This window comes from Zonotrichia leucophrys, chromosome 1 (genome assembly GCF_028769735.1).
Source record: "Zonotrichia leucophrys gambelii isolate GWCS_2022_RI chromosome 1, RI_Zleu_2.0, whole genome shotgun sequence".
In the NCBI taxonomy this organism is placed as follows: Eukaryota; Metazoa; Chordata; class Aves; order Passeriformes; family Passerellidae; genus Zonotrichia; species Zonotrichia leucophrys.
The window spans coordinates 96,387,875-96,406,148 of NC_088169.1; the positions used below are offsets into that span (position 1 = coordinate 96,387,875).

Here is an 18,274-nt window from a genome sequence, read left to right on the forward strand (position 1 = left end):
GAGACGCTCGAAGTTTAAGATCGATTGTTTTCACTTTTATTTCTTTAAAGGATATTGCTGTGTTTAAGGCCACTCGAGGTAGGTACCCTCCCGCGCAGTGCGGCCCCGCCCCGGAAGTGTTGGGGTACCCGCGGTGGCTCCAGTCGGCCCCGGTCCCGGTGTCGCCGCCGCCATGGGGGGCAAAAACAAGCAGCGAACCAAGGGGAACCTGCGGGTGAGCGCGGCTCGCGGGGCCGGGTGGCGGGGCCGGGCCCAGGGCTCGGGGCTCGCGGTTCCGGAACTCCGGGTGCCCTGGGCGGAGGGCCGCGGGCCGCCGGAGCCTGGCTCCCTTGGCGGGGCAGCGCGATCTTCGGGGCCGGTTGTGGTAGCTGGGGCTGGGCCCGAAGCCGCCTCTTGGCCTGGGTCGTGATTTAGGGGAGCGTGACTGCTGCTGCTGTGGTATTTGTACGGAGACGAAGAGCAAAATCACCGCGGGTGTAGATTCAGCAAGGCGCTGGTGGTACATTCGGTGTGGTTTATCTGTGCAGAGTTTTAGAATACACTCTTGCCAAAAGGCCGGAGATGACGTGACATCTGCCCTATCACTCAGAATTGTGGGAGAAGTCTGGTGTTCAGGTTCCCTAATTCCTCCGTGGATTTAGGGAAGACTAGGGAACGCAAAGCAGCATATCCTTTACAGCTCACATGCAGAAAAGATTATTTAAACCCCACAAGCTCACAAAACTGCTGCTGCCATAAGGAAATAAAAGTTATTTGCATTATAAGGTGTCCCAGAGGACATTTTAGCCTCAGTTAGTTTTGGGGCAGTCTTTCGAAAAGAGCGTTGAAACCAACCTGAGCCAATAATACAGTGGGCAAATGGGGTAAACTGGAAGTGGTGCTGAGCTCCAAAACACACACTGTCTGATGGTATTTATTATATTTGTTACATATGCATGCTTTTGCCACATTTCTCTAAATCATTTTTGGCCACTTGGTTGCTGGGAGAATCCTTTATTTTGTCTGTATGTTTTTGTTTGTTCAGAGAATAAAGGAGAATTCCCTGGGAGCTGTATTGGCCTGTATAAGAACTAGGAAAGCCAGAAATAGTGAAGGAGGATAAATAGTTTCTTAATAAATTGTTTATAGATTCTTAATAAATTGTTTGCTTGCAGAAGGAATTTTCTGTTAGCAAAAAACCAATAAAAGCAATAATTTTCCATAAGTATTCATGCATTATGTGAAAAGAGAATTTTGATTCACAGAATCATCAAATAGACTCACAGAGTGATTTAGGTTGGAAGGGACTTTAAAGCTCATCCAGTCCCACCTCCTGCCAGGGGAAGGGACACCTTCCACTGGACCAGGTTATTCCAAGCCCTGTCCAACCTGTCTTTGAACACTTCCAGGGATGGGGCAGCCCCTGTTTTTCTGGGCAACCTGTGCTAGGGCTTCACCACCCTTACAGGCAAGAATTTCATATCTAATCTAAACCTATTTTGTTTCAGTTTGAAGTCATTCCTCCTTGTTGTATCGCTACAGTTCCTGAAGACTTCTCTCCAGCTTCCTTGTAGGCTCTCTACTGATACTGGAAGGATGTTATGAGGGCTCCCTTGAGCCTTTTCCAGGTTCAACAGCCCCAAGTCCCTCAGCCTGATCCTAAAGAGAAGAATAATTTTCTATATTTTTATGTTTAAAGCACAGGTGGACTCTTCTTTGAGAGACTTTATGTTAATTAGAAGGTTCATTATAAAATAAAATTAGCATCATATTTTTAAATGCATAATGCGTGCAAAATAAAATTAAATGGATAATTGACTCCTGTCCCTTTTCTTCTGTCAGCCTTCTAGCAGTGGCCGAGCTGCAGAGCTCCTTGCCAAAGAACGTGGAACAGTGCCTGGGTTTATCGGCTTTGGGACGTCTCAGAGCGATCTAGGATATGTTCCTGCAATTCAAGGAGCAGAAGAAGTAGACAGCCTTGTGGATGCTGATTTCCGAATGGTATTGCGAAAACTTTCTAAAAGGGATGTCACAACCAAGTTAAAAGTAGGTGTATCCTTTGCCCGCCGTTTTTTTTTTTGTTTGTTTGTTTTTTAATTGGAGAATGATACCGTTTTCTTAAGGGAGAAACAGGAAATAACTAATTTCACTTTGGTGGATTTGCTAGAACTGCAATACAGATTATATCCAGGATAACCTATAGCAAGGTCCATCATGCAATTATCTCTATAGATGCACATTTGCAAGAAATTATTTGATTTTTGGAAAAGGAAGTTGCAGTTTCAGATACAAACTGGTAAATTACAGATTATATCTACCTGACTTTTTAAGTCATGCCCTTGATATTTTAATTTTAGGCTATGCAAGAGTTTGGGACGATGTGCAAGGAAAGAGAAGCGGAAGTTGTTAAAGGTGTTCTTCCTTACTGGCCAAGAATTTATTGTAAAATTTCACTGGTAAGTATTGAAACATTTAAATTAGAAACTTACCTATCTACTTCCTGTGACTACCTCTAAGGTGGTCTTTGTTTGTTTTTTTGTTTGACCTATCTACCTTTGTTGGAATTACTGACTTGTTCTAGGAGAAACATCAAGTTGAAGAAAAATACTGTTCTTTTTGTGGACATATTTCAGTATTGGCAGTGGGTGGAATCTTGAACTGTAAATGTCTGGGATGTACTTCCTTGATAGGTCTATTAGACCTTTATGTTTAAAAGATGGTACTATATTTCTTAGGAAAAGTTCTTTTATGTGGATTCCAAAAAGGCTAGAGAGTCTGTTCAGTTAAGATAGTTATAAACTTTCTTGATCTAGGGCTGACCAGACTTAACATTAAAAAAATACCCCAAACCCAAATATGAAAAGGCCGTGTGTAGCCAGATTAGCAATAAGTTTCTTCATCTATTTATTGTATTTCCAAGCTGTCTAGAATGGCTACTGTTGAAAACATGGTATGGAACAAAATGAATCGCTATTCTTAACTATTAGAGGGATTCCTACTGTTTCTTTCTGGAGTCAAGAGTGTAAAAAATCATGATGTTGTAAACTCATTTGCAAATGAAGGATTGCAATGCACAGCTTATGGTAGTTCTAACTCAGATGTCTTCAAGGCTTCCTGTTTCTCCTGGCTCTTGTTTGTCTGTAAAGTGTTTGTATAAATTGGAAACAAAAACTGTTGTTTGGGATATCAGGAGAAAGTTACAATCTGAGTGTACAACAGTTTGGGAATATGATGCTACTAAATTAGGACGCTCCCCATATCTTGGGATACCAAAACTTTTTTGTCATTGGTGTGTATTTTCAAATCTATGTTTCAAAACCAATTAATTGCAAACATGGCTTTTTAATCACCACTTTTGCTTTGAAGTACCTGAAATCAAGGTGCATTTCTTAAATCAATAAACCTTTCTCTTTTTTTCCTTCTTTTCTTTGTTTAACAGGATCATGATCGTCGTGTTCGAGAAGCAACTCAGCAATCTTTTGAGCAGCTGATTCTTAAAGTCAAAAAACACTTAGCTCCTTACTTAAAAAGTATCATGGGTTACTGGCTGATTGCTCAGTGTGACACTTACTCCCCTGCTGCTTCTGCTGCAAAAGTAGCTTTTGAAAAAGCTTTTCCTTCGAGCAAACAACCTGAAGCCTTAGTATTCTGTAAGGATGAAATTCTTAATGTGAGTTTACTTTTGTATTTTTTAAGGCTTTGTATGTGTCAACTTCTGTTACAAGTTTAAAAGTCATCCTTCCCCCATCTGTGCTTCATGGTTAAATTTCTTTCTTGCCTGAAACTTTGCCCTTGTGAAGATAATGGTTTGGGTTGGAAGGGACTTTTAAAAGGTCTTTGTGTTCCACCCCCTGCGATAGGCTAGGACACCCTCCACTAGACTTGGTTTCTCCAAGCCCTGTCCAACCTGGTCTTGAGCACTTCCAGGGATGGGACAGTCCCAGCTTCTGTGGGCAACTTATGCCAGTGCCTCACCACCCTCACAGGGGAGAATTTCTTCTGTAAGGAAATATAAAAAAGAAAAATAATAAGGAATGCAGAGGAAAAAATACATATGTTTTTTTGGACTTGAGATGAGAACGACTGGAACCAAAGGAATGAATCGCGAATTTCCTTGTGTGCATTCCTATGTAATAATGTTCAGTCAACACATAATGTTGCTGACACATGGAATAATGATGCTGTAGTAGCTATAGTGAAGAAGAATGCAGAATGCTGAGCAGTGTTTCAGCATCTACAAGTTTAATTCTGGCCATTATGCTTTTCTGTCAGTTAGATATGATACTCAATGGACCGAATTAAAAAAAGTTCAAAGATTGCATTGCCAGTCCATCATGTGCAAACCTAACTGATTTGATTTGCCTCATTTTGGCTTCTTTTTAGCAGGAGCACATTTGGCATGGGGCTGCAATTTAGTAAGTGTTAGGGAGACTCAATTCAGACAGTACCACAGCTGCTATGTTCACCATGAGTCAAATTCTCTTCTAGCATGTTTACTAGCATGTCTAAAAATATTAGACACCTCAGAGGTTGTGAAATTTTATTGTAGGGCTGTCTCTGAATAATGTGTGGACTATATTGTTCACATAAAAGTATTACATTTCTTTGGGTTTATATGCATGGTTTTTTCCCCCATAGGTACTTCAAGATCACCTTCTGAAGGAAACAGCTGATACACTTAGTGACCCTCAGTATGTTTGCCTGATAAATGTATATTTAATTCTTTGAATCTTGGTCTTTATTGGGTTCTCTGCCCCTGGAAGTAGTGAATTTAGTTTTGTTTCAGGAGATAGAATAATTATTTGAATCCAGATCCCAGGAACTTTAATTGGGACTTAAGTGTTGCATACAAGTAGAGTTATTATAAAATAAAGGCCAAATATATATATATATAATTATTATATAAAATATTAATATTATATAATTTATTATACAAAATCAGGCCTTGTTCTGCTAAATTACCAGCTAGCCTGTTACTTATTCTAAGTGCAGCTAGCTTAGAATTTTTTATGATTTTTCACATTCCCATGTGAAAAATCATAAAAAATGAAGGAGTTAACACAACAGACTATTCTGGTAAGAGAACTGTTTGCACCTACAATAAACAAAAAATCTGTCTCATAGGGATCAGTGAACAAAATACCTAAACTAACCAAAACTGAAGAGATTTGACAGATGGACACCCTAGCCATTTATTGCCGATTAAACTGAGTGTCGGTGTATTGTTAGCCAGTTTGGTCTAACAAAGTACCTTCTGATATTTCCTATTAATATGAGCTTTGTGAATAAAGAATTGGCTTTTTCTGCATGATAAAATTGAGTCCCAGCTGCTTATTACTACAACATTTAATATAAATATTTTTAAAAGTGTTATCAGTTATCTAATTTTGTTTCAGCTCTTTTAAGAATATAATTTGTGAGCAGCTGGAAGATGAGATGACTTGTAACTTTTTTTCTAAAACTTCATAGTGTAATTTAGAACCTATGGAAAGTTTATGTATTTATATTGCTGACACCTGAAATCAAAAAATAAACACACAAAAAAATGAAGGCAGTTTAGTTTAGACAAACTTGGGATGACTGCTGGTTTATTAGTGGTCCACTTTTAACCTTTTTTTTGTTTTGCTTTCTGAGAACTGTACCAGAAGAAGAAAGGGAAGCCAAATTTTTCCGGATTCTGACCTGTTCCTTGTTAGCTTTAAAAAAGTTGCTCAGCATGTTGCCAAAGAAAGAGATGCATTCATTGGAGGAAAAGTTAATGTCACTTCTGTCCCAAAACAAATTTTGGAAATACAGCAAAAACAATGTATCACAGGTGACTTTTTAATTTCTTCTTTATTTTGCTTGGTTTTCATTACAGGTAATACCATTAACCTAAGGAAATATTAATTACTTGTATTCTACAAGGATGCTCTTGGTACTTTGCTTAGGTTTGAAACAGTCTTCAGGTTTCTAGGTAGATTCCAGAAAGGCTAAAGAAACTGTTCAATTAACATAATTATAAATTTTTTTAATGTGGGACTAATATCTGACTGGACTTAATGTTAAAAAACCTGCCAAACACAATATAGACAATATTACTTGAAAATTTATCTAGTAGGCTAAATTTTTATTTCCATATCATCATAATCTACTTTTTGGCAATCTGCCATCATTAAAATTCATGTAGAAGATACAAACTGTCAACTTACAGCGTGTATTCTTGGTGCTTTGGGGTTTTCATTTTTTAAACAGTTTTACTGGTTTTTAATCTGTACATAGAGTAATGTAGTAATGCAATAGTATTTTGTTTAAAAGCTTTAAGTTGCTTTTGGGAAAAAATGCCTTTTGAGAAGTATATAAAAATACAACTTTTGACAGGCATTTCATCAGTAAACAAATTGTATTAAAATATTTGATAAGACTGTTTAATAACTATTTTGTTTTTCTTGGTTTTTAATAATATTTTAACCTTTGTTAATGTGATGAAATATGGGCATGTTGTGTTGTAAACTTTTATTGACTTTAAAAGGAATCTTATTAACTACATGTAGTGACAAATTCTGTTTTTCTTTCTGTGGCCTCTGTCAGGTTCGCTCAGCTTTCTTTGAGCTGATTTCTGCTTTTTGCCAGTACTTGCCTGAGGTGATGAAAGCTGAAGCACCAAGAGTTTGTCCTGCTGTTCTTCTCAGCATTGATGACAGTGATGCAGTGGTGTGTCCTGCTCTTTGGGAAGCAGTGCTTTATACTATCACCACTATTGAGGTAATGTGAGATATTTTCATCAAATTTAACTTTTCACCAAGTGTTGTTCTCTGTGTAGAATTAGGAAGACAGGCTTGACTGGGTTTTCTTTATGGTTAATAACAGGAACTCCATAAGGGTACATCCTCCTTTCAGTGTAACTTTCAAATATATCATGTCCAGCATGTCTGAAAATTAGAGTTGTTTTATGGATTTAATTTAATTAATCTGAAACCCTTTCATCCAATGTAGTTACTAGTTAGTCAAATAATGCTTAAACCCTTTTTCTTTGTTAAAGACAGTTACAAAAAAGACCTGCAGTGCATTTTTGGTTAGTTTGTTTCCCCTTCAAATGTAAGGGTTCTATAGCTTTTTTTTTTTCCCCTTAATTTTAAGTGAAACACTGGCTTTGAATTTATTAGCAGGATGAGTTGTTGCCATAGACTGGGATGCTTTGAAGGTTTAATGCTGCAGCTCCCTTTTGCAACTGCTGGAATGAACTGGAACAAGTTTTCTTGAAGAAAAACCCCTAACGGTCTTTGTTCAGCTTGTTGTAAATATAGGTACCTTGAACTATAATAGATATGATAATAATTAAAATAGATCAGATGACAAAAAAATTTAGGGAGGGGGAAGTGCCAAAGCAGTTTCTAACCATCAGAAAATTTTTGAAGAGAGTTGTGAAGTTAGTGATACTTCCAAACTCATTGGCTTGCCTTGATAATGAGAACTTAAAATTATACAGTATTAATTACAATAGTGATTCCTATGAAGCATCATGAAAGTATGATTAAAGAGAAACCTTTAATTGCAGTTGCTATTAAGAAAGGTCAATTGATTTTAAACAGTGCAGAAATAGTTTTATCATGTTAACTTCACAAGCCAAAATAGGGAGAAAGTGATTTTAAAGATACTGGCAAGTGAGTAACTGAACAGAATTTAAATTTCACAATGACATGTTTCACTATAATATGGGGATGTAGGTTAAATGGCTAACTTGGGGGTTCTTCTGAGGCAACATATTGTTGTTTAATTTACAGTAAGTTAATTTCTTTCTGTAGGACTGTTGGAGTCATGTAAATGCCAGAAAAGGAGTTCTGCCAAAGCTCTGGACAGTGCTTCGAGAAGGTGGGCAAGGATTAGCTACTGTTATCTACCCAAACCTCCTGCCCTTCATTAGCAAGGTGCCTCCTGACGTTGTGGAACCGAAGCTGGAATACTTCAGAGTTTTTTTCAGCTCTATAATTCAAGGGTATGGACCACAAATTTATTTCTTTGGAATCAGTCTCTTTTACGTTTGGAAACAAAGAAACTAATCTTTAAGCACTTGAAGATAAATGAGATTATATTTTTAAAATTATTTTCAAAATCCAAAACTGGAGTCAGTCCTTTGTGGCTGTTCCTGTCATTTTAAACCTTCAGCTTTCCTTTTGATTTTACGGTATCTTCCTTACATGAAGCATTCTTATCTTTCCTTGTCAAAGCCTTGTGTTTATTCCATGACAAATTTGAATATGGAACATTATTATAATTAAGAGAAACTCTTAGGAATCACACTCTTCTCACCAGTGTGTAATTCTTACATAGGGGATTAACTTTGTGATAGTGACATTTCCTTTGTGCACAAACTGTAATTCTTGTGATACTCAATTTTAAAGGATGAAACTGCTTGTACTTTGTGCCTTTAAAATACCTCAAAACCACCTTTCTATCAAATGTAATTTAAATGTGCACCTGTGCATTGCATACTCAAAAGGATATAGAAATTATTTTACGAAATGCTGAAATTTAATTTATTTAAAAAATAAATGAAAAACAAATTCAGTTCTCTGCTGATGTTGGTGTGAAAATTAGCAGAGCTCTTGGAGAAGAGAGTTATGTAGGGGTTTGTTTGAAAAGTGTATAGAATTTTATTACATGTAGTAATGATTGTAATATTTCTGTGATCATTCGTGTGATCTAATATTCATTAAAAAGCAAAGAAATTGCAGGTTTTCCAACTCAAAACTGGGGAGACTGTCTTTAAGTGGCTTTCTTTTTTTTCCTCTTTTTTTTTCTTCCTCTTTTTTTTTCCCTGTAATGACAAAAAGTCACATTCTCTGAACTTCTGTGTATTGTGTGGAAAATTGCAAAAGAGTTTTGACAGCCAGCTCAAACAGGAGACAGTGTGCTAGGCTGTATATGGTTTCTCTGTTTATGTAGATCTGTTTTTTCTGAAGCTAAGACTGAATGAAGAATTTCATTGATACAGATTCTGTTAAATTCTTGGGTTTATCAACTTTCTAAATTGACTTTATTTTTATCCGATTCCTGTAAATGACTCTGTGATCCTGTATTCTCATACTGGTGTCTGGATCAGAACAAGGTAATTCAGGGTACATTGATAACATTCATACTGGGTTTCTTGAAAAGTGGGTTACTTGGTTTCTTCTGTGTCTTCTCACAGGCTGTCAAGTGAGAGGACAATAGCCAGTCCTTCAGAAAGTTCAGCAATTATAACTGCATTTATGGAGTGTCTGTGCTTTGCTGTACTACAGAAAGGAGAAGACCAAAGCCAGGTTCATCAAATGCTTATATGTGACCAGGTATTAATCAGAAATACTGAATATTGTTGTGTGTGCATTTAATAAGTCAAAATTAAAGAGAAATGTGAATTTTAGGTGAGGATTTACTTCTCTGTTGAGATTTTCCCTAGATTTTATGGAAAAAAAACACACAGAATTGTCAGCGCTGGAAAAGACATGATCATCCAGTCTCACTGTCAGCCCAGCACCACCAAAAATCACCCCCAGACCATGTGCCCAAGAGTCTCATCCAGGTGTCTCTTAAGCACTTCCAGAGCTGGTGACTCCACCAACTCCCTGGGCAACTTATTCCAATACCTGACCACATTTCCACTGATTTTTTTTTTCAATACCTGGTCTGAATTTTCCCTGCTGCAATTTAAGGCCATTCCTTGTCATCCTTTCACTTGAGATACGGCAGAAGAGACCCACCTCCACCTCCTTTCAGGAAGTTGTAGAGAGTGATGTGTAGCAAAAGTAAAGGTACTGAATTTAGGGATTTTTTTCTTCCTATGAAATCATCCTTTTTACTGTGCAATTAAAGTTATATTTATGGGGGAAAAAAGTGCCTCCCATCCTGTATGTTTTTATAAAATGTTCAAACATAAATAATTCTGATATTTGCAGAGTTGCTTCCAGAATGTTTTTCAGAATTATATAATTTCTTGGTATTATAAAGAATAAAATGGTTTTATAAATTGGATCACTGTTCTTTAATACATTTTTTTTGTCTTTATAGTTAATTCCTTTTGTCAGTGCCGTACTTAAGGAGCCCAAGTTACAAAGTGGACCATTGTTTTATCAAACAGCAGAAATGCTGAGTTCCTGGGAAGCTAAAGCAGAACTCTCCAATGATGATGGCACAGATGAAGTTTTCCAGAAACTGTTGACAGATTTTTGGGGCCATCTTTTAAAAATGTGTATACTTCATGTTGATAGATTGGATGCTGACAGGAAATTACTGTTTGCCATATCTGGTATGCTAGAAATTCTTCATAATCCGAAGAGTGCTATGAAACCAAACAATAGAAAATCTCTAAAAATCAGATTTACAGATGAGGATGAATTTGAAAGGAACACTGAGAGTCGAAAGCTCATGGAAGTTAGAAATGGTGACTCTGAAATTCAAGCTGACTTGCAGCAAATGTCACGTCTAAGGAAAGAACCTCTAGAGAACTTAGTCTGCAACCTGGCCGAGCTGAGCATTGTGTATGTCAATGAACAGAAGTCAGAACAGCATTTGAACTTTCTCTCTACCCTGCTCAACACTTTTTCCTCAAACAGAGTTTTCCAAGTACTTTTAGAGCAGGGAAATAATGTAAGTCCTGCTCAAGCTGAATCCCAAAATGAAGTGAAAGCTCATAACCAAAGTCCATCTGTACAATTTCTGTATCTGAATTTAATAACCTGGCTGAAAGAAGACTGGAGAAAAGACACCCATTTCCTGGTTGATATTTTATACAGTGTACTTCATTGTTGCAACAATAACGAAGAAAGGAAAGTCATTCTTGATGATTTAGTAAAGGTATGACTGGTACATGATGTTAATTTTTGTCAGTCATTACTGTTTTTGTGGGCTGTGGTTCACTAATAATTTTATTTTGGCACTGTTGCATGGATGATAATTCTACATGAATTTGGGTTAAGTTCAGCATAAGGAAGATAGTTTTTGGAAAGTTGGACATGATAGTGTTGGGGTGAAAGGTTCTGTCCTTTTCTATATGCTCTAAATAATTTTTAAAAAGTATCATCAGAATTTCTCTCCTCTTGGTTCTTTATACAGTGTACTTTTATAGTAGTCATTGATAGCCTTTTGTATACAGTCCCTTACTGAATTTTGTGGGAAAGATTTACAAGACAAAAATTATGCAATCAATAACTTTGTTACTGAATTTTATCAGTTTCTACTTATGCCTACAGAACAGATAAAATGGCATTATTTCTTCCTAGTCAGCAAAGATTTTTATTAAATATTGGGGAATTTTGTTTTTCTTTTCAGATGGATCTTAAGTGGGTTATTTTTCTCCAGATAATTCAAAAGGTAAGGTTAAGGTTTTTCTTTGTTCTTGTTATGTGTAATTTTTAATAATTCTCTGATGTTAGCTTTGAGACTCATATGTGTTTGTAGTGGTAATTTCCATAGTTTGAAAATCTTGCAGTTTTAGAGTAGTGTTTGATTTAAATGCACTTAAATCTGGGGACATTCTTAAAAATGAAATGATGATGCCAAAACAAAAAAATCTTTGTCCCATCTGTTTTTGATCAGTTTGTTTTGTGAGCCAGAGGGATTCCTGATTTGTGGATCATCTATTCTAAGCTAGACAGAATGGAGCTGGGGATTAGACCAATAATTAAAATTATTATTTATATCATCATCCCTACAAGGTGCTTATAAGGGAAAGGTAGTATTCGATTTTTTTCCGCTGAATATTGACAAACTGACATTTAAGTTGGGATGGGATGAAATAGGAAGTGTATGATGAATTTCTGGACAAGAACTCATAACACTTGACTTACGGTCCGGTACATAGACCACAGGATCTTCCTTCACATATGCTGTGTATATTAGGTATACTGAGTTTTTGTGATTTTTTTTAACTTACAGTGGCTCATCAGCAAAATAAAGTTTTTGTGACCTTCTCTTTCTTCTTAAAGAAATTCAGGTGCTGTAAACAGTTTTTATGTTGTAAATAGATTTTATTTCAGCCAACTCGGTCATCCAGAAGTTATTTTTCTAACTCCAATGTAGGAATTTCCAGGGCTCTATAATTGGAGGAGAAACATAAGAAAGCATTTTCAGAAAGTGACTTGTTTCACTCTGCAATAGAGATCTGACCCAGCCATAAGCTGTGGTCTCTGACAAAAAGAAAGTTGGGGGATGTTGTTACAGATGTAAAATCTGAAGGCTTTTTATGGCAGATGATGTAATTCTCACTCTGTGTGTGCAAGTTTGACATACTAATCTTGTGCTTAGTAATAAAAGTTAATAGTTAATAATGGATTACACAGAGAAGCTGTGGCTGCCCCATCCCTGGAAGTATTCAAGGCCAGGTCGGATGGGTTTTGGAGCAGCCTGGTTTGCTGGGAGGGGGTTGGTACTTAAATTGGAACTTGGAAGATGATCTTTATGGTCCCTTCCAACCCAAACCATTCTATTATTCAATACCCTCAAAAGATTCCTGGAAAGCTTTTCTTGTGATCCAGGCATGCTCAGGCACAACGAAACTTTCCTTAGTCTCTGACTGGCTGAAAGGAGACACGCTTGGAGAAAGACTGGTATTGCTGGCGGATGATCTGTGTCACCTGGGCTTAAAACCTAGAGCAGCCTCATCAGAATCAGCCTCTTCAGAAATGTGGACTCTTCTGAGCTTGGTGTTGTCACAGCACGTTAAAAGTGGTAAGCATATATAATCCTTGGAGTTCATGAAGTGTAAATGCTGCACTTAACCCTTTGCATAAGATTGAAAGAATTTGGGATCTTCCAGAATACTTCATGTAGAACATTTAGGCTTTCTCCTGGTAGTTTATTGTTGATTGGTTGGTTTTCGTTGGGGTTTTTGTTTCATAGTTTTGGGCTTTTTTTATACTTAAGCCAGTTTACTACATACTATTTATTTTTGTAAACACTAACTTGCAGCAGTAGTGCCATTTTTTTGGTCCACATTGCTAAACAAGGGCAGTGTTCAAAGAGAAGATTCAGATTTGCAAGTTTTGAAAACTTGAGGAAAATGTAAGTAAGCTTGATCTATCAGCTGATGTGCTGTAATGTGAATTTTTAAACCATACCATGTGAAATTTACCTTCAAAACTGGAATACCAAATCAATTGTTATGGACCTATGGGTGTTTTAGTAATGCTTTCTTATAGGATCTTTGAATTTTTTTCAGCCATTTCCATTTATTTTTATGTCTTTAAAACTCGGTATGTGGTCTTATGCTGTATATGTATTCGGGTTTTTTTCTTAATAGCTATTATTCATAGCATCCTATTTAATTTGTTAATATCATCCTGTTTAATTTGTTTGCAATTTTAGTATCTTATATAGACTTCCAGGGGAGTTAATTTTTCTTCATGTTTTCCATGTAAACTCATTATTTACTTTGATCCCTGTGGTGACATTTCAGTGTCAGTGGATGCTGTGCACATTCATAGTGCTTCCAAGTTTCACAGGCAGTTCACTGTGGTGCATGTCCTACGATTGTTTTTTCTGTTACTGGGACTTCTGATGTAAAGGACCATCAGGAAAACCTCTTTCTTCTCTCCACAGAGAGTTCAACAAATGTGCTTGTGAGTGTGTGATGTTCTAGGGCTGATTGTCCAGTGACTTTGCTTTTTGACTCTAGAGCCAGAGGCACTCCTGAGCTCATTTTCTGCTGGGTGGTGGATGACCTGTTTTTAAATCATATTGATTGAAGCCTAAGAGATTTTGAGGAGCTATGATGGTTCTTGACTTAGTCATTAAAACCAAAGTAGAGTATGTGGACTTCTAAAAGGATTTTTTTAATGAGGTCTCTTATCTAAGTTTCTTAAGCAAATTGTCTTGGAGAGAATAGGAGAGCTTTTCATGGGTCAGTAGCCTAGGATGACAGGAATTAAAGGGGAAAAAGGATAAATAAGTGAACGGAAGATAATTGTTGCTGAAACTTCACAGATCCATAGCAGTGTGTTGTGATACTGAATGCTTAACTGATACAAAAGATTACAAAAGAAATCCAAAGCCAGTAAATACTACAAGTATACATGGGAAGAACACAATTGTAACTGTATCAATTCAATGACAGACTGTGACTTGGTAAAACTCAGAAAGAGATCTTCAGTCATTGTGGTGTTTCCCTGTAAGTGACAGGTTGTAAAAGAGTAGTAAAAGAGGAACACAGTTTATTAGGAGCTACTGTGAAAAGAACAGAGGACAAATGAAAATTATTATAGCATGTAGTCAATGTACTGAATATGTTGCAAATATCTGGAATACTGCATGTAGTTTTGGTCACTGCAATATTCTTGTTCAAGTTTGGTCACTTGCAATATTCTATATGCTTTTGAAAAACATGTAATAGAATATGCCCAAAGAAATCGGGCAGTGATGGTTAGACAAGCAGTGGCTCCTGCTTGTGGAGGCAAGAAAACAGACTAGAATTTGTCAGTTTCTAGTGGAAGTGATTAAGGATGGGGTTGTGCTTAAAAGTTGTAAAATCGCAATTTGTATAGAAAATGCAAATAATGAGAAATGTATTATTGTTTCTTTCAGTGGAAGAACTTGAATTTCTAACACATGCTTAGATAGGGTCTTGAGGGCCGAGAAAAGTATACTTCTTCATGCAGTTTATAATTAAATAATGGAACTCATTGCCACAGGATACTGTGGAGTTTGAGGAGAAGTGGGATTGGCTTGCTTGTATCCCATGAAAAAGGATCTAAGCATGTTTGTGGCTATATGCAATAGTACAGTGAGATCTTTGGCTCACAGTTGGTTGCCAGAAGCTAGGAGGGCATAAAAGGGGGAAGGATCACTTTGCACTTGCTCTATCTTTAATACCTTTTTCAAAGCTGCTTCAGCTGGCTTAGAGAAAAGATACTTAGTAGTGTGAAATGTTGGCTGGTGTCTGTGAAATAGAAGAGTTTAGGTATCCATTAGACTGAAACTGTTTTGCACTTTATTTTGCATTCAAAATTAGTTAATAAAAATCAAATTAGTCTATAGTAATATGACATCTTTGCATGGTCGTGTTTATCAAGCAATCAAAGCATATTGTCTTTTTCCTCTGCCCAATAGAATCATTGATTGGTGAAACCTTTGTTGAAAGGATTATTGATAAACTTCAAGCAGCTCTGTCTAAAGCAAAGGATCTTTCTCAAGCTGGAGATACTGAACCATCAGTATCTTTCATCTGCGATGTGGCCTCAAGCTTTTTCAGCTCAGTGAAAGGCTGTTTGCTAATGCCATCTTCAGAAGACTTGCTCCTTACCATCTTCCAGCTGTGTGCTCAGAGGCAGGATGCAACATACTTGACAGGTAATCTGGAAAAAGAACTTCAGCTGAGCTTTTCACAGGTGATGATTACATATAAATTCTTCCTTTTCATGAAACAGAATCATGAAAGTATGTGATAGAATACTGGCTTCTCATACATTGAGCAATTGCAGCTGTAACTGACATGAAAATCTGTGCTTTAATTTACAGTGCCCATAGTTAATACGAAGCATCAAGTCCTGAACAGGTTTACAAGGATTTTTAAGATTTTTTTAATGTTAGTATCAGCTAACTTGGAGGCTATGATATTGTACACTTTTTGGACTGTTACAGAAGTTGTTTAAAGTCTATGAAATAAAACAAATGAACTTTTTTGTTCATTTTGCAATCTGGGGAGTCTATGAAAAAATGTGTACAATCGCTTCTTTACAGATAACATTTTGAAACCATTTATATTGGCCAGGTTGCCCAGACAAATTGTGATCCATGCCTCTCTCTACCAGTGTCTCATGTTTATGTTTATCTGAGATGCTGATTTATATTCTCTGAATGCAGAATTTGAGGGTGTTAAATTGATACATGCATTTACTGAAATTAATACAAGTAAATACAATGTTTCAGTGTTGTCATAGAAGTGAAGTAGGACAGTACTAGCTTGGAAAACACTGCTGCTTTATAAATGACTGTTGATATTGTGAATGTTCAGTATTTTGGTAGAGAGATATGTAGTTTTGAAGACTGTATGGACATATGGTAGCAGACAACAAGAACATCACTCTAATTCTCAAATAAATTAAATCTTACCTGTGAGTCACAGTTAATTTAAAATTGCTCTTCAACAAGAAAGCTGTGTATGTGCCTTTGATGGTTTTTGCATGTAACCACAGAAAAGATAATTATTTTCCTACTGTAGGACCTTTAGACATGTGATTGTTGCTATATGCTGTAGTTTGTAATTAGAGTTTACCTGTTTGTGATAGTTTTGCTTGTCTACTTGTTGTTTTGTTTTCTTTTTTCCTTTTCCCTATAATAGATGTACTTGTATGCAAGTTAAAACACACTTGGATGTCTGGTATAAATTCACTTCTGCATCAGCTTCAGGGCACTCAGAGCACCTTTTTGCTTAAAGCTGCACTGTGGGTCAAGAACCAAGTTCAATCTTCCTCTTTGGATGTTAAAAGGTAATTGGGATTCACATCTGTTCCATAATGTGTTGTTCTCCAAAACAAACCAGGATCAGTGCTATAATAGCCTTTATTTAATTGACACCTGTATTACTGAGACTTTTCAGCCTATTGGAGGCAGTGGGTAGAGCAAAACTTATACCACCCCTGGTACAGCAAGTATGGAGCATTGTATCAATGGAAAATATGCAGGTAGCTCTTAATGAATAGTGCCAAACTTGTTTGCAGTGTTTTCTCCTTTTCTCAGGCTTCAGGTTTTGATCTCTGCAGTCAGTGATTTGTTGTTGAAGCTCATGGAAGCTGGTGAACAGTCTGGATGTCTTGTGAGAGCTTATGTTGAGCATGTGACACCGAACAAAATTGAATGGGGGAAATTGCATGAATCTCTGTGCTCTGAGGTATGGAAATGTTAATGGATTGTACAGGGTGGTCAGTCTTTCCTCAAGCCTCTGTCCCCTAGGGTGGTAAGCTTTATTTCTTATGACATGGCACTGCACTTATGAGCACCATATGTTTGTGCAGAGGTTCTTGTCAGCCTTTGTCTATAAAGAGGATAAAATCTCTGTTTATGGACCCATCCAGTACTACTGGAGAAAAATCAAAATCCATTAAACTACCCTTTTCTGCGCAGAACACCAGCAACTTGCTTTACAGTTCAGGAATTTTATCTGACAGAGTATACATTGTGAAGATGTTTTTATCTCTAAGTTAATTCTTCATAAGGATTAATTTTGTGAAAGACACAAATAGCTGCAGAAGAATGTGGTTTGCTATCTTTTAACAGAATGCTGACATGCATAGAATAGAGAGTGGGGAAGGACATAAATTTCCCGTGCAGCCACCAGTAACCCTATAATTTCTTGTAAAATACATAGAGTTCTAAAGAAATGTATTTGTTTCTGAGCAGCAGTACAATTCCAAATTACTGCTGTACGATTGGGTTTTTAATATACTGGAGTGGGTCATCCTCACCATTGTGCTTTTGATATGAATGTGTATGTTTCATGTTTGTTTCTTAATAATTCTGAATTTTCAAGGTTAAACACATCAAAGTATTTTTTCATACTCTTTTTATGCACATATTACAGTGGATGCACAAGCCTCTTTTGGAAGGAAGGCTTAGTATGAATTGTGAACCTCTGGGATCAAGTGTCAAGCTGTGTGGCACAACTAAACTTCCAGGCCATCTGTGTACTTCAGCCTTATTAAGTAAAATAGTACTACTTCAACTGAAAAATCGTGTAGTCCATGGAAATCATGACTCTGAAAGAAAGGAAATTGATAATATAAGTAAGTTACAATGGTAAAACTTAAAGGAATTTTATTTTGTAGTAGTTGTAACCTGAATTGAAAATTAGAAATGCATAGTTAAAGTTTGGCATACAGGTATGAGAAATTATCCCTTTACCTTTTGTTGCCTTTTTTCCTTTCTTTTTTTTTTAATGTTCAGGTCTTCTTTAAAAGTAGTTTTTATATTCGTGGGACCTCTTTTGGTTATATACATCCTGTCTCAATAGAACTTTGAACTGGGAGAAGTATGAATTTTTAAAACTTCAGATATGTTCACTGCCAAAACACACTGTGCATTGGCATAAGTGAGCAACAAGAACTGTATCCCTCCCTTGAGGGTTTAACCATAATGTAAACATAGTTTGAGACAACAACTTTTCTTAATTCCATGAGGTGGAATCTAGTTTCCTTTTATTTTCAAGAATACTCAAATTAAATGCAGCATTATCAAATTAACAATTCTATCTCCAGAATTCTTGCCATGATGAGAAGTGTAATTGTGTAGTGTGGGTCTTGTAAGCTGATGAAGGAACTACGTGCTAACTCTTATGACATTTACTTGG

General features: G+C 36.7%; 1 protein-coding gene across 1 annotated transcript in view; it reads left to right on the forward strand.

Moving 5' to 3' along the window:
- Window positions 1–117: 117 nt before the first annotated feature.
- The window catches only part of LTN1 (listerin E3 ubiquitin protein ligase 1), a 31,658-nt gene continuing 13,501 nt past the window's right edge, over window positions 118–18,274 (forward strand). The window contains exons 1-16 of the mRNA XM_064724473.1: window positions 118–214; window positions 1,822–2,025; window positions 2,337–2,435; window positions 3,419–3,649; window positions 4,618–4,670; window positions 5,614–5,794; window positions 6,550–6,723; window positions 7,764–7,954; window positions 9,149–9,287; window positions 10,006–10,791; window positions 11,266–11,307; window positions 12,471–12,663; window positions 15,040–15,279; window positions 16,271–16,418; window positions 16,669–16,819; window positions 17,510–17,711. Of these exons, the coding sequence (XP_064580543.1) occupies window positions 173–214; window positions 1,822–2,025; window positions 2,337–2,435; window positions 3,419–3,649; window positions 4,618–4,670; window positions 5,614–5,794; window positions 6,550–6,723; window positions 7,764–7,954; window positions 9,149–9,287; window positions 10,006–10,791; window positions 11,266–11,307; window positions 12,471–12,663; window positions 15,040–15,279; window positions 16,271–16,418; window positions 16,669–16,819; window positions 17,510–17,711 (3,076 nt within the window). The 5' untranslated portion in view covers window positions 118–172. The remainder of the gene's footprint in view (window positions 215–1,821; window positions 2,026–2,336; window positions 2,436–3,418; window positions 3,650–4,617; window positions 4,671–5,613; window positions 5,795–6,549; window positions 6,724–7,763; window positions 7,955–9,148; window positions 9,288–10,005; window positions 10,792–11,265; window positions 11,308–12,470; window positions 12,664–15,039; window positions 15,280–16,270; window positions 16,419–16,668; window positions 16,820–17,509; window positions 17,712–18,274) is intronic.